Source organism: Mobula hypostoma, chromosome 27 (genome assembly GCF_963921235.1).
Source record: "Mobula hypostoma chromosome 27, sMobHyp1.1, whole genome shotgun sequence".
Lineage (NCBI taxonomy): Eukaryota > Metazoa > Chordata > Chondrichthyes > Myliobatiformes > Myliobatidae > Mobula > Mobula hypostoma.
In genome coordinates, this window is record NC_086123.1 from 37,346,819 (window position 1) to 37,370,984 (window position 24,166).

Below are 24,166 nucleotides of genomic sequence, written 5' to 3' on the forward strand. Positions count from 1 at the left end.
GTATCAGTGGTCCAGTGTAGTGTAACAGTGGCCCAGTGTAGTGTAGCAGTGGCCCAGTGTGGTGTAACAGTGGTCCAGTGTGGTGTATCAGTGGTCCAGTGAGGTGTAACGGTGGTCCAGTGTGGTATAACAGTGGCCCAGTATGATGTAGCAGTGGTCCAGTGTGGTGTAACAGTGGCCCCGTATGATGTAGCAGTGGTCCAGTGTGGTGTAGCAGTGGTCCAGTGAGGTGTGCCAGTGGTCCAGTGTAGTGAAGCAGTGGTCCAGTGTGGTGTAACATTGGTCTAGTGAGGTGTAACGGTGGTCTAGTGGGGTGTAACAGTGGTCCAGTGTGGTGTAGCAGTGGTCCAGTGTAGTGTAACAGTGGCCCAGTGTAGTGTAGCTGCGGCCCAGTGTGGTGTGACAGTGGTCCCGTGTGGTGTAACAGTGGTCCAGTGTGGTGTAACGGTGGTCCAGTGTGGTGTAACAGTGGCCCAGTATGGTGTAGCAGTGGTCCAGTGAAGTGTAACAGTGATCCACTGTGGTGTGACAGTGGTCTAGTGAGGTGTAACAGTGGTCTAGTGGGGTGTAACAGTGGTCTAGTGTGGTGTGACAGTGGTCCATTGTGGTGTGACAGTGGCCCAGTGTGGTGTAGCAGTGGTCTAGTGAGGTGTAACGGTGGTCCAGTGTGGTGTAGCAGTGGTCCAGTGTGGTGTAGCAGTGGTCCAGTGTGGTGTAACAGTGGCCCATTGTGGTGTAGCAGTGGTCCAGTGTGGTGTAACAGTGGCCCATTGTGGTGTAGCAGTGGCCCATTGTGGTGTGACAGTGGTCCAGTGTGGTGTAACAGTGGTCCAGTGTGGTGTAACAGTGGCCCATTGTGGTGTAGCAGTGGTCCAGTGTGGTGTAACACTGGCCCATTGTGGTGTAGCAGTGGTCCAGTGTGGTGTAACACTGGCCCATTGTGGTGTAACAGTGGCCCATTGTGGTGTAGCAGTGGTCCAGTGTGGTGTAACACTGGCCCATTGTGGTGTAGCAGTGGTCCAGTGTGGTGTAACACTGGCCCATTGTGGTGTAGCAGTGGTCCAGTGTGCTGAAACAGTGGTCCAGTGTGGTGTAACACTGGCCCATTGTGGTGTAGCAGTGGTCCAGTGTGCTGAAACAGTGGCCCATTGTGGTGTAGCAGTGGTCCAGTGTGGTGTAACAGTGGCCCATTGTGGTGTAGCAGTGGTCCAGTGTGGTGTAACAGTGGCCCATTGTGGTGTAGCAGTGGCCCAGTGTGGTGTGACAGTGGTCCAGTGTGGTGTAACAGTGGTCCAGTGTGATGTAACAGTGGCCCATTGTGGTGTAGCAGTGGTCCAGTGTGGTGTAACACTGGCCCATTGTGGTGTAGCAGTGGTCCAGTGTGGTGTGACAGTGGTCCAGTGTGGTGTAACAGTGGTCCAGTGTGGTGTAACAGTGGCCCATTGTGGTGTAGCAGTGGTCCAGTGTGGTGTAACACTGGCCCATTGTGGTGTAGCAGTGGTCCAGTGTGGTGTAACACTGGCCCATTGTGGTGTAACAGTGGCCCATTGTGGTGTAGCAGTGGTCCAGTGTGGTGTAACACTGGCCCATTGTGGTGTAGCAGTGGTCCAGTGTGGTGTAACACTGGCCCATTGTGGTGTAGCAGTGGTCCAGTGTGCTGAAACAGTGGTCCAGTGTGGTGTAACACTGGCCCATTGTGGTGTAGCAGTGGTCCAGTGTGCTGAAACAGTGGTCCAGTGTGGTGTAACAGTGGCCCAGTGTGGTGTAACAGTGGCCCAGTGTGCTGAAACAGTGGTCCAGTGTGGTGTAACACTGGCCCATTGTGGTGTAGCAGTGGCCCAGTGTGGTGTAACACTGGCCAATTGTGGTGTAGCAGTGGTCCAGTGTGCTGAAACAGTGGTCCAGTGTGGTGTAACACTGGCCCATTGTGGTGTAGCAGTGGTCCAGTGTGCTGAAACAGTGGTCCAGTGTGGTGTAACACTGGCCCATTGTGGTGTAGCAGTGGTCCAGTGTGCTGAAACAGTGGTCCAGTGCGGTGTAACACTGGCCCATTGTGGTGTAGCAGTGGCCCAGTGTGGTGTAACACTGGCCCATTGTGGTGTAGCAGTGGTCCAGTGTGCTGAAACAGTGGCCCAGTGTGGTGTAACACTGGCCCATTGTGGTGTAGCAGTGGTCCAGTGTGCTGAAACAGTGGTCTAGTGAGGTGTGGCAGTGGCTCAATGAGGTGTAACAATGGTCCAGTCTGGTGTAACACTGGTTCAGTGCGTTTTTCCTCTGGCATGTATGGGCATGCACTCCAGTTCCCTTCAGTATGATGGTGATGTGTGAGCTGATACTCAGTTTCCTGTGTACCTCAGTATGATAGTGATGTGTGAGCTGATATAGACTGAGAGAGCAAGGTAACCTTCTTCCATGTAACAGAAAGATGGAACCAAACTCATATCAGCTTATCATTAGTGATTAATACTTAATCTCTGCCGTGATGCTGGACCGCTGTGACAGGGCTTGAATGCTATTACGCCTTACAAAGTGAAACCAAGCAACATAGGTGACAACAAGGCTTCGATTCCAGATCAGCTCAATGTCTTCTACGCTTGCTTTGAAAGTCAAGACATGGAGGAACCTTCAGAAACTCTCACAGACCCCAGTGATGCTGTGATTTCAGTCTGTGAGGCTGACGTGAATGCATCCTTTGGGAAAGTGAACTCATGGACAGCATCTGGCCCAGACGGGGTACCTGTCCGAGTACTGAGGAACGGTGCTGCTCAGCTGATTAGAGTGTTCACCGATAACTTTAACCTCTCGCTTTGGCAGTCTGAGGTACCCACCTGCTTCAACTATACTGGTGCCTAAGAAGAATTTAGAAACCTGTCTTAATGATTATCATCCAGAAGCACTTACATCCATGGTGACAAAGTGCTTCAAGAGGTTGGTAAAACATCAACTCCTGCCTGAGAAGAGACTTAGATCTGCTCCAATTTGCCAACCAGTACGACAGGTCCTTAGCAGATTCCATTTCATTAGCTCTCACTCAACCTGGAACATCTGGATAGCAAAGATGCATACATCAGGATTTTCTTTATCCACTACAGCTCCTTAAAACTAATTAATAAGCTTCAAGACCTTGGACTCAAGACCTTCTTTTGTATTTGGATCCTCAATTTCCTGACTTGCAGACCCAAGTCAGTCTGGATTGGTAACAACATTGCCACAATTTCTATCAGCACAAGGCTGCGTACTCTACTTGCTTTTCAATTATGACTGTCAGGTTAGGTGCTGCTTCATTACCAGATGCAACTTTGCTGACGACACCACTGTCATCAGCCAAAGCAAAGGTGACAAATCAGCATATAGGAGGGAGACTTAAAATCTGCTGAGTGGTGCCACAACAACAACAAGACCAAGGAGTTGATTAATGATTTCAGGAAAAGGAAACCAGAGGTCCATGAGCCAGTTCTCATTGGGGGTTCAGAGATGGAGAGGGTCAGCAACTTTAAATTCCTCAGTATTATCATTTCAGAGGATCTGTCCTAGGTCAGCATGCAAATGGAATAATGAAGAAAGCATGGCAGTGCCTTTATTTCCTTAGAAGTTTGTGAAGATTCAGCATGATATCTAGAACTGTGACAAACTTCTATAGATGTGTGGTGGAGAGTATATTGACTGGCTGCATCACAGCCTGGTATGGGAACACAAGTACTCTTGAATGTAAAATCCTACAAAAAGTACTGAATACGGCCCAGTCCATCACAGGTAATATTCCATTATTAAGCACATCTACATAGAGTTTTGTTGCAGGAAGGCAGCATCCATCATCAAGGATCTCCACCACCCAGCCATGCTCTCTTCTCATTGCTGCCATCAGGAAGAAGGAACAGGAATCTCAGGACACACCACCAGGTTCAGGAATAGTTATTACCCCTCAGCCATCAGGCTCTTGAATAAAGGGGATACCACTACTACTACATCTGCTCAGGCCTTGGGGGCCGGCGTCGGGCACGATGACGGACTCTCCACTTCTCCCTCACCCTCATCAGTGTGTTCAGTTCATCTACATTAACCATGCCATTGTCTTCTAGGAGCGTGTTAAAAGGGATAACTTCACTCAACCTCACTTACCCCATCATTGAAATGTTCCCACATCCTAAGGACTCTTTCAAGGACTCTTCATTTCATGTTCTTGATATTTATTGCTAACTTTATTTATAATGATTATTTCTTTTTTAATTTTGTATTTGCACAGTTTGTTGCCTTTTGCATATTAGTTGTTTGTCCTTCCTGGTGGGTGTGGTCTTTCATTGATTCTACAATGTTTCGTGTGTTTACTTAATATGCCCACGAGAGAACACACCTCAGGTTTGTACGTATATTGCGATATACAGTGATGTACTTTGATAATAAATTCACTTTGTACTTTGACCCTGACTTTATCCTCAGTTCTACAATAAAGAGAAGGCCTCCTTGTTTGTACACGTGGTAAAATACTTACAGAATGAAGGCAACACACATCAAAGTTGCTGGTGAACGCAGCAGGCCAGGCAGCATCTCTAGGAAGAGGTACAGTCGACGTTTCGGGTTGAGACCCTTCGTCAGGACTAACTGAAGGAAGAGCTAGTAAGAGATTTGAAAGTGGGAGTGGGAGGGGGAGATCCAAAATGATAGGAGAAGACAGGAGGGGGAGGGATGGAGCCAAGAGCTGGACAAAAGGGAAAAACGGATATGAGAGGATCATGGGACAGGAGGCCCAGGGAGAAGGAAAAGGGGGAGGGGGGGAAAAACCCAGAGGATGGGCAAGGGGTATAGTCAGAGGGACAGAGGGAGAAAAAGGAGAGAGAGAAAGAATGTGTGTATATAAATAAATAATGGATGGGGTACGAAGGGGAGGTGGGGCATTAGCAGAAGTTTGAGAAGTCAATATTCATGGCATCAGGTTGGAGGCTACCCAGACAGAATATAAGGTGTTGTTTCTCCAACCTGAGTGTGGTTTCATCTTTACAGTAGAGGGGACCGTGGATAGACATGTCAGAATGGGAATGGGAAGTGGAATTAAAATGTGTGGCCACTGGGAGATCCTGCTTTCTCTGGCAGACAGAGCGTAGGTGTTCAGCAAAACGATCTCCTAGTCTGCGTCGGGTACAGAACGAATGCCCTGCCTTTGTATCTCAGTCAAGTGGTGAGTATTACCTTCAAGAGCATAGAATAGAACTGAATAGTTGCCCTTCATTTGATTCATTTGTCCATAGCTGGTTCCAAGTACTCGTCTTATTCTAACACTGTGCAAAGTATTTTCAACTTCCTCCTGCCTCTTTAAGTTAACAGGATGAGCCGATGTGTGTTTAACAGAAGGTAGGTTTTGTAACTAACCAGTGGCCTTTGGCAGAGCCTTTCATGTTCTGAGATAAGAGACTGCATCTCAGTGTTTGCAAATTGAATGAGGTGGGCTTAGTCCCACAGAACTTCCACTCCTGTAAAAATGTAAAAATAATTAGTCGTTCCAAAAGCCTTAAATTGTTATATTGTTTGTGCGATGGCTCTGGTCTGATTATATTTTCAATTAAACTGAGTGATATTGCAAGTCTTTAAGCCTCAAGAATGGCAGAGTAAAATCCGAGCCTTGGGGAGGATAACAATACACTTTGGCCTTTAATCATCTAGGAATGCTTAAAATGGTCCTGTTCCAATTAAGAGGACATTTTATTTTCAGACCTGTCTCAGGGTAGTTGTGGCTGGCATGCCTACCCTTGGCACACACCTTACAGATATAATTGATGAGGGTAGGGCAATAGATGTTGTCTATGTGAACTTCAGTAGCACAGCAATTAGCATAACAATTCACAGCACTGATCAGGGTTCAATTCACACTGCTATCTGCAAAGGGTTTGTGACCGCGTGATTTTCCTCTGGGTGCTACAGCTTCCTTCCACGTTCTGGAGATGTACAAGTTACATAGTGTACACATACTGGGCACAGTGCTGACACTGTACACATAGTGGGCACACAGTGCTGACACTGTACACATAGTGGGCACACAGTGCTGACACTGTACACATAGTGGGCACACAGTGCTGTCACTGTACACATAGTGGGCACACAGTGCTGACACTGTACACATAGCGGGCACACAGTGCTGACACTGTACACATAGTGGGCACACAGTGCTGACACTGAAACTATAGTGGGCACACAGTGCTGACACTGAAACTATAGTGGGCACACAGTGCTGACACTGTACACATAGTGGGCACACGGTGCTGACACTGTACACATAGCGGGCACACAGTGCTGACACTGTACACATAGTGGGCACACAGTGCTGACACTGTACACATAGTGGGCACACAGTGCTGACACTGAAACTATAGTGGGCACACAGTGCTGACACTGAAACTATAGTGGGCACACAGTGCTGACACTGTAAACATAGTGGGCACACAGTGCTGACACTGAAACTATAGTGGGCACACAGTGCTGACACTGTAAACATAGTGGGCACACAGTGCTGACACTGTACACATAGTGGGCACACAGTGCTGACACTGAAACTATAGTGGGCACACAGTGCTGACACTGTAAACATAGTGGGCACACAGTGCTGACACTGTAAACATAGTGGGCACACTGTGCTGACACTGAAACTACAGTGGGCACACAGTGCTGACACTGAAACTATAGTGGGCACACAGTGCTGACACTGTACACATAGTGGGCACAGTGCTGACACTGTACACATAATGGGCACACAGTGCTGACACTGTAAACATAGTGGGCACACAGCGCTGACACTGAAACTATAGTGGGCATACAGTGCTGACACTGTACACATAGTGGGCACACAGTGCTGACACTGTACACATAATGGGCACACAGTGCTGACACTGTACACATAGTGGGCACACAGTGCTGACACTGTAAACATAGTGGGCACACAGTGCTGACACTGAAACTATAGTGGGCACACAGTGCTGACACTGTACACATAGAGGGCACAGTGCTGACACTGTAAACATAGTGGGCACACAGTGCTGAAACTATACACATAGTGGGCACACAGTGCTGACACTGTACACATAGTGGGCACAGTGCTGACACTGTAAACATAGTGGGCACACAGTGCTGACACTGAAACTATAGTGGGCACACAGTGCTGACACTGTACACATAGAGGGCACAGTGCTGACACTGTAAACATAGTGGGCACACAGTGCTGAAACTATACACATAGTGGGCACACAGTGCTGACACTGTACACATAGTGGGCACAGTGCTGACACTGTAAACATAGTGGGCACACAGTGCTGACACTGAAACTATAGTGGGCACACAGTGCTGACACTGAAACTATAGTGGGCACACAGTGCTGACACTGTACACATAGTGGGCACACAGTGCTGACACTGTACACATAGTGGGCACACAGTGCTGACACTGAAACTATAGTGGGCACACAGTGCTGACACTGTACACATAGTGGGCACACAGTGCTGACACTGTACACATTGTGGGCACACAGTGCTGACACTGTACACATAGTGGGCACACAGTGCTGACACTGAAACTATAGTGGGCACACAGTGCTGACACTGTACACATAGTGGGCACACAGTGCTGACACTGAAACTATAGTGGGCACACAGTGCTGACACTATACACATAGTGGGCACAGTGTTGACACTGTACACATAGTGGGCACACAGTGCTGACACTGAAAGCATAGTGGGCACACAGTGCTGTCACTGTACACATAGTGGGCACAGTGCTGACACTGTATACATAGTGGGCACACAGTGCTGACACTGTACACATAGTGGGCACAGTGCTGACACTGTATACATAGTGGGCACACAGTGCTGACACTGTACACATAGTGGGCACACAGTGCTGACACTGTACACATAGTGGGCACACAGTGCTGACACTGTACACATAGTGGGCACACAGTGCTGAAACTATACACATAGTGGGCACACAGTGCTGACACTGTACACATAGTGGGCACACAGTGCTGACACTGTACACACAGTGGGCACACAGTGCTGTCACTGTACACATAGTGGGCACACAGTGCTGACACTGTACACATAGTGGGCACACAGTGCTGACACTGTACACACAGTGGGCACACAGTGCTGTCACTGTACACATAGTGGGCACACAGTGCTGACACTGTACACATAGTGGGCACACAGTGCTGACACTGTACACACAGTGTGCACACAGTGCTGACACTGTACACATAGTGGGCACACAGTGCTGACACTGTACACATAGAGGCCTACAGTGCTGACACTGTACACATAGAGGGCACTCAGTGCTGACACTGTACACATAGAGGGCACTCAGTGCTGACACTGTACACATAGTGGCCTACAGCGCTAACACTGTACACGTAGCGGGCGCAGTGCTGACACTGTAGAAATTGTGGGCACACAGTGCTGACACTGTACACATAGCAGGCACAGTGCTGACACTGTACACATAGTGGGCACACAGTGCTGAAACTATACACATAGTGGGCACACAGTGCTGACACAGTACACATAGTGAGCACACAGTGCTGACACTGTATACATAGTGGGCACACAGTGCTGACACTGTACACATAGTGGGCACAGTGCTGACACTGTATACATAGTGGGCACACAGTGCTGACACTGTACACATAGTGGGCACACAGTGCTGACACTGTACACATAGTGGGCACACAGTGCTGAAACTATACACATAGTGGGCACACAGTGCTGACACTGTACACATAGTGGGCACACAGTGCTGACACTGTACACACAGTGGGCACACAGTGCTGTCACTGTACACATAGTGGGCACAGTGCTGACACTGTACACATAGTGGGCACACAGTGCTGACACTGTACACACAGTGGGCACACAGTGCTGTCACTGTACACATAGTGGGCACACAGTGCTGACACTGTACACATAGTGGGCACACAGTGCTGACACTGTACACACAGTGTGCACACAGTGCTGACACTGTACACATAGTGGGCACACAGTGCTGACACTGTACACATAGAGGCCTACAGTGCTGACACTGTACACATAGAGGGCACTCAGTGCTGACACTGTACACATAGAGGGCACTCAGTGCTGACACTGTACACATAGTGGCCTACAGCGCTAACACTGTACACGTAGCGGGCGCAGTGCTGACACTGTAGAAATTGTGGGCACACAGTGCTGACACTGTACACATAGCAGGCACAGTGCTGACACTGTACACATAGTGGGCACACAGTGCTGAAACTATACACATAGTGGGCACACAGTGCTGACACAGTACACATAGTGAGCACACAGTGCTGACACTGTACACATAGCAGGCACAGTGCTAATACTGTACACATAGTGGGCACACAGTGCTGAAACTATACACATAGTGGGCACACAGTGCTGACACTGTACACATAGTGGGCACACAGTGCTGACACTGTACACATAGTGGGCACAGTGCTGACACTGTACACATAGTGGGCACACAGTGCTGACACTGTACACACAGTGGCCTACAGTGCTGACACTGAAAGCATAGTGGGCACAGTGCTGACACTGTACACATAGCAGGCACAGTGCTAATACTGTACACATAGTGGGCACACAGTGCTGAAACTATACACATAGTGGGCACACAGTGCTGACACAGTACACATAGTGAGCACACAGTGCTGACACTGTACACATAGCAGGCACAGTGCTAATACTGTACACATAGTGGGCACACAGTGCTGACACAGTACACATAGTGGGCACACAGTGCTGACACAGTACACATAGTGAGCACACAGTGCTGACACTGTACACATAGCAGGCACAGTGCTGACACTGTACACATAGTGGGTACACAGTGCTGACACTGTACACATAGTGGGCACATAGTGCTGACACTGTACACATAGAGGGCATTGTGCTGACACTGTACACATAGTGGTCACACAGTGCTGAAACTATACACATAGTGGGCACACAGTGCTGACACTGTACACATAGTGGGCACACAGTGCTGACACTGTACACACAGTGGGCACACAGTGCTGTCACTGTACACATAGTGGGCACACAGTGCTGACACTGTACACATAGTGGGCACACAGTGCTGACACTGTACACACAGTGGGCACACAGTGCTGTCACTGTACACATAGTGGGCACACAGTGCTGACACTGTACACATAGTGGGCACACAGTGCTGACACTGTACACACAGTGTGCACACAGTGCTGACACTGTACACATAGTGGGCACACAGTGCTGACACTGTACACATAGAGGCCTACAGTGCTGACACTGTACACATAGAGGGCACTCAGTGCTGACACTGTACACATAGAGGGCACTCAGTGCTGACACTGTACACATAGTGGCCTACAGCGCTAACACTGTACACGTAGCGGGCGCAGTGCTGACACTGTAGAAATTGTGGGCACACAGTGCTGACACTGTACACATAGCAGGCACAGTGCTGACACTGTACACATAGTGGGCACACAGTGCTGAAACTATACACATAGTGGGCACACAGTGCTGACACAGTACACATAGTGAGCACACAGTGCTGACACTGTATACATAGTGGGCACACAGTGCTGACACTGTACACATAGTGGGCACAGTGCTGACACTGTATACATAGTGGGCACACAGTGCTGACACTGTACACATAGTGGGCACACAGTGCTGACACTGTACACATAGTGGGCACACAGTGCTGAAACTATACACATAGTGGGCACACAGTGCTGACACTGTACACATAGTGGGCACACAGTGCTGACACTGTACACACAGTGGGCACACAGTGCTGTCACTGTACACATAGTGGGCACACAGTGCTGACACTGTACACATAGTGGGCACACAGTGCTGACACTGTACACACAGTGGGCACACAGTGCTGTCACTGTACACATAGTGGGCACACAGTGCTGACACTGTACACATAGTGGGCACACAGTGCTGACACTGTACACACAGTGTGCACACAGTGCTGACACTGTACACATAGTGGGCACACAGTGCTGACACTGTACACATAGAGGCCTACAGTGCTGACACTGTACACATAGAGGGCACTCAGTGCTGACACTGTACACATAGAGGGCACTCAGTGCTGACACTGTACACATAGTGGCCTACAGCGCTAACACTGTACACGTAGCGGGCGCAGTGCTGACACTGTAGAAATTGTGGGCACACAGTGCTGACACTGTACACATAGCAGGCACAGTGCTGACACTGTACACATAGTGGGCACACAGTGCTGAAACTATACACATAGTGGGCACACAGTGCTGACACAGTACACATAGTGAGCACACAGTGCTGACACTGTACACATAGCAGGCACAGTGCTAATACTGTACACATAGTGGGCACACAGTGCTGAAACTATACACATAGTGGGCACACAGTGCTGACACTGTACACATAGCGGGCACATAGTGCTGACACTGTACACATAGTGGGCACAGTGCTGACACTGTACACATAGTGGGCACACAGTGCTGACACTGTACACACAGTGGCCTACAGTGCTGACACTGAAAGCATAGTGGGCACAGTGCTGACACTGTACACATAGCAGGCACAGTGCTAATACTGTACACATAGTGGGCACACAGTGCTGAAACTATACACATAGTGGGCACACAGTGCTGACACAGTACACATAGTGAGCACACAGTGCTGACACTGTACACATAGCAGGCACAGTGCTAATACTGTACACATAGTGGGCACACAGTGCTGACACAGTACACATAGTGGGCACACAGTGCTGACACAGTACACATAGTGAGCACACAGTGCTGACACTGTACACATAGCAGGCACAGTGCTGACACTGTACACATAGTGGGTACACAGTGCTGACACTGTACACATAGTGGGCACATAGTGCTGACACTGTACACATAGAGGGCATTGTGCTGACACTGTACACATAGTGGTCACACAGTGCTGAAACTATACACATAGTGGGCACACAGTGCTGACACTGTACACATAGTGGGCACATAGTGCTGACACTGTACACATAGTGGGTACACAGTGCTGACACTGTACACATAGTGGGCACACAGTGCTGACACAGTACACATAGTGAGCACACAGTGCTGACACTGTACACATAGTGGGCACACAGTGCTGACACTGTACACATAGCAGGCACAGTGCTGACACTGTACACATAGTGGGCACACAGTGCTGAAACTATACACATAGTGGGCACACAGTGCTGACACAGTACACATAGTGAGCACACAGTGCTGAAACTATACACATAGTGGGCACACAGTGCTGACACTGTACACATAGTGGGCACATAGTGCTGACACTGTACACATAGAGGGCACTGTGCTGACACTGTACACATAGTGCACAGTGCTGACACTGTACACATAGTGGGCACATAGTGCTGACACTGTACACATAGAGGGCACTGTGCTGACACTGTACACATAGTGGGCACACAGTGCTGAAACTATACACATAGTGGGCACACAGTGCTGACACTGTACACATAGTGGGCACGTAGTGCTGACACTGTACACATAGTGGGTACACAGTGCTGACACTATGCACATAGTGGGCACACAGTGCTGACACTGTACACATAGTGGGCACAGTGCTAATACTGTACACATAGTGGGCACACAGTGCTGAAACTATACACATAGTGGGCACACAGTGCTGACACAGTACACATAGTGAGCACACAGTGCTGACACAGTACACATAGCAGGCACAGTGCTAATACTGTACACATAGTGGGCACACAGTGCTGACACAGTACACATAGTGGGCACACAGTGCTGACACAGTACACATAGTGAGCACACAGTGCTGACACTGTACACATAGCAGGCACAGTGCTGACACTGTACACATAGTGGGTACACAGTGCTGACACTGTACACATAGTGGGCACATAGTGCTGACACTGTACACATAGAGGGCATTGTGCTGACACTGTACACATAGTGGTCACACAGTGCTGAAACTATACACATAGTGGGCACACAGTGCTGACACTGTACACATAGTGGGCACATAGTGCTGACACTGTACACATAGTGGGTACACAGTGCTGACACTGTACACATAGTGGGCACACAGTGCTGACACAGTACACATAGTGAGCACACAGTGCTGACACTGTACACATAGTGAGCACACAGTGCTGACACTGTACACATAGCAGGCACAGTGCTGACACTGTACACATAGTGGGCACACAGTGCTGAAACTATACACATAGTGGGCACACAGTGCTGACACTGTACACATAGTGGGCACATAGTGCTGACACTGTACACATAGTGGGCACACAGTGCTGACACTGTACACATAGTGGGCACACAGTGCTGACACTGTACACATAGTGGGCACACAGTGCTGACACTGTACACATAGTGGGCACACAGTGCTGACACTGTAAAGCTTAGTGGGCACAGTGCTGACACTGTACACATAGTGGGCACACAGTGCTGACACTGTACACATAGCAGGCACAGTGCTGACACTGTACACATAGTGGGCACACAGTGCTGACACTATACACATAGTGGGCACACAGTGCTGACACAGTACACATAGTGAGCACACAGTGCTGACACTGTACACATAGCAGGCACAGTGCTGACACTGTACACATAGTGAGCACACAGTGCTGACACTGTACACATAGTGGGCACACAGTGCTGACACTGTACACATAGTGGGCACACAGTGCTGACACTGTACACATAGAGGGCACTGTGCTGACACTGTACACATAGTGGGCACACAGTGCTGAAACTATACACATAGTGGGCACACAGTGCTGACACTGTACACATAGTGGGCACATAGTGCTGACACTGTACACATAGAGGGCACTGTGCTGACACTGTACACATAGTGGGCACACAGTGCTGAAACTATACACATAGTGGGCACACAGTGCTGACACTGTACACATAGTGGGCACGTAGTGCTGACACTGTACACATAGTGGGTACACAGTGCTGACACTATGCACATAGTGGGCACACAGTGCTGACACTGTACACATAGTGGGCACACAGTGCTGACACTGTACACATAGTGGGTACACAGTGCTGACACTATGCACATAGTGGGCACACAGTGCTGACACTGTACACATAGTGGGCACACAGTGCTGACACTGTACACATAGTGGCCTACAGTGCTGACACTGTACACGTAGCGGGCACAGTGCTGACACTGTACAAATTGTGGGCACACAGTGCTGACACTGTACACATAGTGGCCTACAGTGCTGACACTGTACACGTAGCGGGCACAGTGCTGACACTGTACAAATTGTGGGCACACAGTGCTGACACTGTACACATAGCGGGCACACAGTGCTGACACTGTACACATAGTGGGCACACAGTGCTGACACTGTACACATAGCGGGCACACAGTGCTGACACTGTACACATAGTGGCCTACAGTGCTGACACAGTACACATAGTGAGCACACAGTGCTGACACTGTACACATAGCAGGCACAGTGCTGACACTGTACACATAGTGGGCACACAGTGCTGACACTGTACACATAGTGGGCACATAGTGCTGACACTGTACACATAGTGGGCACTGTGCTGACACTGTACACATAGTGGTCACACAGTGCTGACACTGTACACATAGTGGGCACACAGTGCTGACACTGTACACACAGTGGCCTACAGTGCTGACACTGAAAGCATAGTGGGCACAGTGCTGACACTGTACACATAGTGGGCACACAGTGCTGACACTGTACACATAGTGGGCACACAGTGCTGACACTGTACACACAGTGGCCTACAGTGCTGACACTGTACACATAGTGGTCACACAGTGCTGACACTGTACACATAGTGGGCACACAGTGCTGATACTGTACACATAGTGGGCACACAGTGCTGACACTGTACACATAGTGGGCACACAGTGCTGACACTGTACACATAGCAGGCACAGTGCTGACACTGAACACATAGTGGGCACACAGTGCTGAAACTATACACATAGTGGGCACACAGTGCTGACACTGTACACATACTGGGCATACAGTGCTGACACTGTACACATAGTGGGCACACTGTGCTGACACTGTACACATAGTGGGCACACTGTGCTGACACTGAAAGCATAGCGGGCACAGTGCTGACATTTTGCACACAGTGGGCACACAGTGCTGACACTGAAAGCATAGTGGGCACACAGTGCTGACACTGAAAGCATAGTGGGCACACAGTGCTGACACTGTACACATAGCGGGCACAGTGCTGACATTTTGCACATCGTGGGCACACAGTGCTAACACTGTACACATAGTGGGCACACAGTGCTGACACTGTACACATAGCAGGCACACAGTTCTGACACTGAAAGCATAGCGACACTTGTGGGCTTTCCACAGGATGTCATCGGGCTGTATTGGTCATTGACACAAACAACGTATTTCACTCTCAGTTACAATGCATATGCGACAACTAAAGGTAATCTCTCAGGTAAGGCATTTGACAAGCTCTCTCAGAATCAGAATCGGGTTAATTATACTTTATTGTGGCCAAACAATTAATACTAGAGCGTACAATCATCACAGCGATATTTGATTCTGCACTTCACACTCCCTGGAGTACAAATCAATAGTAAATACTAAAACTTTAAATTATAAATCATAAATAGAAAATAGAAAAGGGAAAGTAAGGTAGTGCAAAAAAACCAAGAGGTAGGTCCGGATATTTGGAGGGTACGGCCCAGATTCAGGTCAGGATCTGTTCAGCAGTCTTATCACAGTTGGAAAGAAGCTGTTCCCAAATCTGGCCGTACGAGTCTTCAAACGGAGGGAAGAGGGATGAAAAGTATGTTGGCTGGGTGGGCTGTGTCCTTGATTATCCTGGCAGCACTGCTCCGACAGCATGCGGTGTAAAGTGAGTCCACGGACGGAAGATTGGTTTGTGTGATGTGCTGTGCTGTGTTCACGATCTTCTGCAGCTTCTTTCAGTCTTGGACAGGACAACTTCCATACCAGGTTGCGATGCACCCTGGAAGAATGCTTTCTACGGTGCATCTATAAAAATTAGTGAGGGTTTTAGGGCACAGGCCAAATTTCTTTAGTTTTCTCAGGAAGTAAAGGCACTAGTGGGCCTTTTTGGCAGTGAACTCTGCTTGGTTGGACCAAGTCAGGTCATTTGTCATATTGACCCCGAGGAACGTAAAGCTTGTCAGTGACATATCTCATGAAATTAGTTGTTTTGTGGAGGCAGTACAATGCAATACATAGAAACTTACTGTAAGTTACATTAAGAATTATAGAAAATAAATGGTGTAAAAGAGAGTAAAATACTGAGGTAGTGTTGACGAGTTCATCCACTATTCAGGAATATGACAGCAGAGGGGACAAAGCTCTTCCTGGTTCATTGAATTTGTGTCTTCAGGCTTCTGTACCTCCTCCCTGATGGTAGCAATGAGAAGAAGGCATGTTCTGGATGCTGAGGGTCCTAAATGATGGATGCCACCTTCTTGAGGCATCACCTTTTGACAATGTCCTCAATGGTGGGAGGCTTGTGCTGATGGAGAACGGTCGGTTCAGCAGTCAGACGCTCTCGGTGGGGAGTTTGTACGTTCTCCCTCTGACTGCACGTTTTCCTCCAGATGTTCCAGTTTCCTCCCACAGTCCAAAGATGTACCGGTTGGTAAGTTAATAGGTCATTGTAAGTTGCCCTGTGATTACCTAGGATTAAATTGGGCATTGTGGGGCTGTGTGGATTGAAGGGCTGGAATTGTCAATTCCACACTGCATCTGATTATCTAAATAAATTGGGAGTCCTGGGGAATTTGTAACTTGGCTTGCTCATACAAGGCAGAGGGCAGTGCAGAGGGTGTTATTCTGGCTAGAAGTTTATAACCAGTGGTGTTTCACAGGGATCAGTGCTTGGAGCTCTGTTATGTGTGATGTATATGAATGACATGGATGAAAATGTAAATAGATTGGTTAGTATATTTTGCAGGGCATCACAAAAATTGTGAAGTCGTGGACAGTGATGAAGGTTGTCAAAGGACACAGCAGAATATTCAGTGTCTATAAAAAGTATTCACCCCACCCCCTTGGAAGTTTTCATGTTTTATTGTTTTACAACATTGAATCACGGTGGATTTAGTTTGTTTTTTTTTTGACACTGATCAACAGAAAAAGACTCTTTCATGTCAAAGTGAAAATAGATCTTTACAACTTACAAATATAAAACACAAAATAATTGACTGCATAACTATTCACCTTTAATATGACACACCAAATCTTCACTGGTGTAACCAATTGGCTTTAGGAGTCACAAATTAGTTAAATGGAGATCTGTTTTTGGAGACCTGTGTGTAGTTAAGCTGTTTCAATTGATTGTAGTAAAACTACACCTGTATCTGGGAAGTTCAACTGCTGGTGTCAGTATCTTGGCAAAAACTACACCACGAAGACAAAAGAACACTCCAAGAAACTCCACAAAAAGTTTATTGGAAAGTACTGTAGTCTTCTCTGTTCATGGGCATTGGTGTTTCTATAGCAGACAGTGATGTGCATCTATAGAAGTCTGTCAAAGTGTTTGGTTTGATCACATGTCAAATCCACGCAAACTTCTAAGGAAGTAGAAGCTGTGTGTGTTCTCTGTGATGGTACTTACATGCTGGTCCCAGGATAGATCCTCTGATACGATTATGCTAAGGAATTTAAAGCTACTGAAGCTCTCCACCTCTGATCGTCTAATGAGGACTGGCTCATGGACCTCTGGCTTCTTTCCCCTATAGCCTATAACACCTCTTTAGTTTTGCTGATGTTGAGTGAGAGGTTGACGTGGTACCACTCAACCAGATTTTCAGTTACCCTTCTCTTTGCTGATTTGTCACCATCTTTGATTTGGCCAACAACAGTGGTGTCGTCAGCAAACTTAAATACAGGATTGTGAGTAAGCGCACAGCCCACAGCTACGTAGTTGCCCCTGCATTTGTGATAAGTCCACACTGAGTACCGTGCGCAGTTCTGGTTGCCCTAGGAAAGATGTGGAGGCTTTGCATGGGTTTACCAGAACGCAGCCTGGATTAAATGATACATCCTATAAAAATAAACTTGGACTGTTTTATTTGGGGATGTTGGAAAGCTCAGGGAAGAACTGACAGAATTTTATAAAATTACGAGTGGTACAGATTTCATAGACAGTCAGAATCTTTAGAGGGTGCAGATATGATAGTGGCATTCCAGAAGGTTTCAGACAGGCACATGAATGGAGGGGTATGAATCATGTGCAGGCAGAGGGATTCATTTAAATTCGTGTTGTGCTCAGCACAGATATTGTGGGCTGAAGGGCCTGTTTCGTACTGTGCTCTGCTGTCCTGTGCTCTTCACCCTATACCATGTCTGGGTCATTCAAGTGATATGGCAGTGTGTCTGTGTATGTGTCAGGGTGGGTCCAAACCAGGACAGATTTTAATCTCTAATCTTAAAATGCCCAAGAGCACATTTGTGCAATTGATGATAAAATTCACTGGTGAGTTCGGATAATGTTTCAGGAGTGTGAAGAATTGTTCAGTGACATCCTGGTAACTACTACACGAGGACACACTGCACATCTAAAGCAGTCTATTCAACTGTCTCTCCATGGTGAAGCTGGTAGATGCTAAGACTCATCACGGGTTCTAAAGAACTAGGAGTGAGCACAATCAGATTAGAGGGTCAGGTGCTAATGGTAAGCTTTCAAACACTGGGTACAGCACGGAGAAAACAGAGGCACACTGGACTATTGATTGGTACAGGGCTGGGGGTGTGAGGGAATGATTGGGGTGGGGTGTGAGAGGATGGTGGGGAGCTTGGAGGTGTGAGAGAATAGGTGAGGTTGGCGTGCGTGCGTGGGTGGGTGGGAGAAAGATGGGGGTGGGAGTTTGGAGTGAGAGAATGATAAGAGAGTGGATGTGAATGGAGGTGGTGTGAGAGAATAGGCAGGTGAAATAAGAGAATGGACGATGAAGAAGATAAGGGGAGATGCATCTGAGGCCAACCAGTAGGGAGGAGACAAAAAAAAATCCTGAAAGACAAAGACAGAGACCTAGACAGCACAGACTAGGAGGGCCGAAGGGCCTGTTCCTGTACTGTACTTTTCTATGCCTCTATGACTCTAAAAGGAACTATTTCCCTTAGTCAGATACTATACTTGATGGGAGGATTAGAGCTAAGAAGAAATAAGGTAAATACAAGCAGACTTTTTCCACTGAGGTTGGGTGAGACTACAACTGGATGGCAAGGGTTAAGGGTGAAAGGTGAAAAGTTTAAGGGGAACATGAGGGGAAACTTCTTCACTCAGAGAGTCGTGAGAATGTGGAACCAACCGCCAGCACAAGTGGTGCATGTAAGCCCGATTTCAATGTTTAAGAGAAGTTTGGATAGGTACATGGATGGGAGGGGTATGGTGGACTATGGTTCAGGTACAGGTGGATAGGAGTAGGTAGTTTAAATGGCTCAGCATGGACTAGATGGGCTGAAGGGCCTGTTTCTGTGCTACACTTTTCTATGACTGTAAATGATTTAATTCAGGGACAGTTGGAGGTCAGAACACATCACTGAAGTGGTGGTGAAGACAGAGGCCTCACCAAATATTAATAGTAATTGGGTGGGCACTTGAAGGAGAATCATCTGCTGGGCTGTGGACAAGATTGGGAAGTGGGACTACCATATGGTCTGTCTTTGCCTAGTGTAGTCACAATGGGCCAAATGGCCTCCTTCCTGTGATAGAGAATTATTGATGCTCAGGAGGGAGGTATTTTCAAATTGCAATAATCACAATGCATTAGAAAACTGTGACTAATTGTGTCGTTGAGGGGAATTGCAAACTGTAAATTTGTAGCTATCTCCAGAGTCTCCTTTCCCTGTGTCCTTTTGGGAGGTGGAACTGTATTGTGCAATTCTTGCATGAACTGGGTCCCGCCCTAGTGAAGTATCCCTGATTGGTCAGATAATACAATTTGGTTACGCTGAAGTAAATTGCTGAAGTCATTATTTCTGTAATGGACTGAAATAAAATGAAATAGTAAAGATACAACTTGTTACATATATTACAAAGAGCTAAGGGATAAAAAAATTCTCCTGTGCAGTGCCTCGCTGCTGGCTCTGTGAATTGGAATGACACTTGGCCTTTCAGTTGATCAGCAGTAATAGATGAGTTCAGTCAGTAAGTGCAGGGACCGCTTTCATCTTGTTTCATCTAATCAATGTCTTCATTAGAGAATATGGCTGTTCTATGTGTGACATTTTCCCTCTCTGCATTCTTCCTCTAATCATTGTTTCTTCCCCACCCTCTCTCTCTTTTTCATTGCTTGTATCTCTTTGGGAAAACTCTGTGTCGCCTTTCCGCCTGCCATGCAGTTTGATGTCTCCATATTCCTCAAGTCATCCAGCACAGAGTCTGATCCTGTAACGCATCTCGACTAGACTGTGGGAGCATGGCTGTTTCTGCACGCCTAGCATTATGGGAACAAAAGGAAAGTTACCCTACCTGGGTCAACAGGTTTTTACTTCCTGCATGCAGCAGAGACGATGCATTGCATTGGCTTTTAGAAGTGTGACAATCTTCTAACAGATGCTCGTGCAGGATGGTTTGGACTAGACACCTGGGTTTCGTAAATTCACTCAATTTCAGAAAAGTCCCACTTCCTTCCAATACTGGAAATTCTATGAAATCCCATTATCCATGCATCTGTGCTGGCAATTGTACTCTTAGCCAAGCTGGAAAACTAATTTAAAGTAAATTTGGTATCAAAACTTAAAAGGTTCTAACAGTACAAAGAAATTGCTTGTCTTAGCAGTTTATTCTCTGTTATTCTACTGAGATGTGTTTTGGACATTTCTCCCTTTCTCTCAATCTTTCTGTCATATCTCTCTCTCTATTACTTTTTCACTCTGTTACCCTAACTCCTTCTTCCTCTCCTTTTATTCCCTATTCTTTTTCTCTCTTTTTCTTTGCCTTTCTCTCTTAATCTCTTTGTCTCTCTCTCTCTCTCTCTTTCTCTCCCCTCTCTCTCTCTCCTCTCTCTTTTCTCTCCTTCTCCCTCTCTCTTCCCCAGTCCCTATCCCTCTTAGTACACGTAGATATTTCCATAAGACCATAAAACCATATGATGAAAGGGAAGAATTAGGCCATCTGGCCCATCGAGTCTGCTCCACCATTTCATCATGTCTGATCCAATATTCCTCTCAGGCCCAATCTCCTGCCTTCTCCCCGTATTCCTTCATGCCCTGACCAATCAAGGATCTATTAACGGGCAGCTGTGAAGGCCAAGTCTTTATGTATATTTAAGGCAAAGAATTCCATCGATTCATCACTCGCTGGCTAAAGTAATTCCTCCTCAGCTCCATTCTAAAAGGCACTCCTCTATTCTGTGGCTCTGTCCTCTGGTCTTGGACTCTCCCACCATAGGAAACATCCTCTCCACATCCACTCTATCAAGGCCTTTCACCATTCAATAGATTTCAATTAGGTCACGCCTTAGTCTTCTGAATTCCAGTGAGTACAGGCCCAGAGCTATCAAACACTTCCATATGACAAGCTGTTTAATCCTGGAATCATTATTGTGAACCACCTTTGAACTCTCTCTGGTTTCAGCACATTCTTTCTAAGATAAGGGTCCCAAACCTGCTTACAATACTCCTAGTGGCCTCACCAGTGCTTTATAAATTCTCAGCATTACATCCTTACTTTTATACATTTCCTTGCTGTTTTATATGCTTCAGTACCATGGCAAAAACTAAACTGGTGAAGTTTGTGGCTTCCTTACATATGAGAGTTTACACTGAAGAAGCTCCTGTCCAGCGTATGTTGTTCTTCTCCTTGCTGAACATCCCCATCTCTCCATCCCTCTGAGTTTCCTCAAGTCAATTAATCTAGTGGGTTGCCCTTCACATCATCAGGTCCTGATAAAGAATTCCCTTTGCTAACCCTGTGATCTCTTCCCACCTCTGCACTTGTTCAACACTTTACAGATATTTACCTACAGAACAGGACAATTAGTTTCTCATATACAGGTAACATGTTACCCAGCTGCTCTGCTGTAACTTGATGTACCAAGCAGCTTGACATTCTCCTGTTTATTTGAGACCTGGCTTTGTTGTTCCTGCAAGGAGCCCTGGAAAGGTGACAGCTCAGTCAACTAGGACCACATGGGAGAAATATCAATCACCCAGATAGATACTTCTACAATTCTTCAGTAAGTCTGTTTGAATACACTGAGTATACTTTTCTACAACAGGTAGCACACTTACAAGACCATAAGACATAAGAGAAGAGTTAAGCCATTTGGCCTGTCGGATCTGTTCCACCATTCCTGCATGGCTGATTTATTTTCCCTCCCAATCCCATTCTCCTGCCCTCTTCCTGTAACTTTTGACACCCTGACTCATCAAGAACCTATCAACCTCCGCTTTAAATACACCTAATGACTTGGCCTCCGCAGCAATGAATTCCACAATTTCTATACCCTCTGACTAAAGAAATTCCTCCTCTGTTCTAAATGGATGTTGCTCTCTTCTGAGGCTGTGCCCTCTAGTCCTAGATTCCCCCACTATAGGAAACATCCTCTCCGCATTAATTCTATTAAGGCCTTTCGATATTCAATAGGTTTCAATGAAATCCACCCCCCCACAACATCCTTTTAAACTCCAGCTAGTATAGGGCCAGACCCTCAAATACTCCTCATATGTTAACCCTTTCATTACTCAAACCATCCTCATCCACCTCCTCTGGGCCCTCTCCAATGGCAGCATATTTTTTCTTAGATAAGGGGCCTAAAACTGCTCACAGTGCTCCAAGTACAGTCTGACCAATGCCTTATAAAGCCTCATTATTACATCCTTCACTTTAGTCTTTCATGAAATGAATGCTAACATTGTAGCTCCCTTCCCTCTGTACCAAGAAGTAATCCCTAATGATCATGAGCAGTCAAGATGATGCAAGGTGTTGAGAGAATCTTCTGGTGATTTGTAATTTTAATTTATTTGGTCTCTGAAGCCTAGGACAATATTTCTTTCCAATTTTATGTCTGCATTCGCTTATTTAGTTCCTTCTCCATGTTGTGTTTTCATTCTCTTCCCAGCCATTACACATGTCTTAATGTGAGCTTTGCTTTAAACTGAGTACCATTGCTCAGAGAGATGTTAGTAGAGGAACTTCTCCAAAGACCAGCCGAGGTGGGAGCTAATTATTGCCTATTCCTAACCTCTAGGCAGAGTTGAGCTTTGGGACTGAGTTGTCAGAATTCATCTTCCTGGTTGTGAAACCAGTGACACAAATTGTAATTCATGAGACCAAGACAATGGGAGAAAGTTCAAGAATCCCAGTGAAGGCACTGAAGGAGCCGGCTAAGTAGAGTTGTCCTTGTAGCCCTGGAAGCCATTCTTTCTCAAGGCCTCTCCACGTCCTGTTGAAAGTTCCAAGTCATTATGTTTCACCACTCTTTCAGACACTTCATTTCAGATCATAACTACATTCTGTTTTTTAAAAAAAAACATCAATTTCTCTCAACGTGTACAAAATGCAGGAGGGACTCAGCTGGCCAGGAAGCATCTGAGGAGGGGAATAAACTGTCGACATCTCAGCCTGAAACCTCGAGTGTTTATTCCCCCCCATAAATACTGCTTAACTGCATGGGGTCTCCAGCATATTGTGTGAGTGATGCTCAAGGTTTCGAGCATCTGCAGAATCTCTCGCGTCCATCAAATTCTCCCTGCGTCTTTTGCCCATAACTTTGAGTCCAGGCTTTGTCCCTTTTGAATCAACTGCTATTGATTGTGGCCTCTTTCTTTTGCCTTTCCCGACACAATCTTAACTGCCTCCAAGAAATTTTCCCTCAGATCTCTTTGACTTTTGAAGAACTATGCCATCTTCTCCAATCCCTAATCCCTGGCACCGACTCTTCTGGATCTTGTCAAGGACCTTTTCATCCTTCCCACAGTGTTTGTGCCCAAAGTTGGATGGCAGTGCTACAGATGTGGCCTAGTTTCAATATGGTCTTCCTGACAACAAGACATTCCCTTTGGTTATACTTGTGTAGTTACTTTTCCCGTCGAACATTGCAACACAGCACACAATTGCAAAATCAGTGTGTCTAACCCCGGC

At 47.0% G+C, this 24,166-nt stretch overlaps 1 protein-coding gene across 6 annotated transcripts in view; it reads left to right on the plus strand.

Moving 5' to 3' along the window:
* The window catches only part of LOC134338586 (unconventional myosin-XVIIIb-like), a 471,306-nt gene that overhangs the window by 95,628 nt on the left and 351,512 nt on the right, over positions 1–24,166 (plus strand). For 4 of the 6 annotated variants that reach the window (XM_063034529.1, XM_063034531.1, XM_063034532.1 and 1 more), the window contains one exon: positions 20,422–20,535. The exons of the other annotated variants lie outside the window; for them this stretch is intronic. In XM_063034529.1, the coding sequence (XP_062890599.1) occupies positions 20,499–20,535 (37 nt within the window). In that variant the 5' untranslated portion in view covers positions 20,422–20,498. The remainder of the gene's footprint in view (positions 1–20,421; positions 20,536–24,166) is intronic. 6 annotated transcript variants of the gene reach the window in all.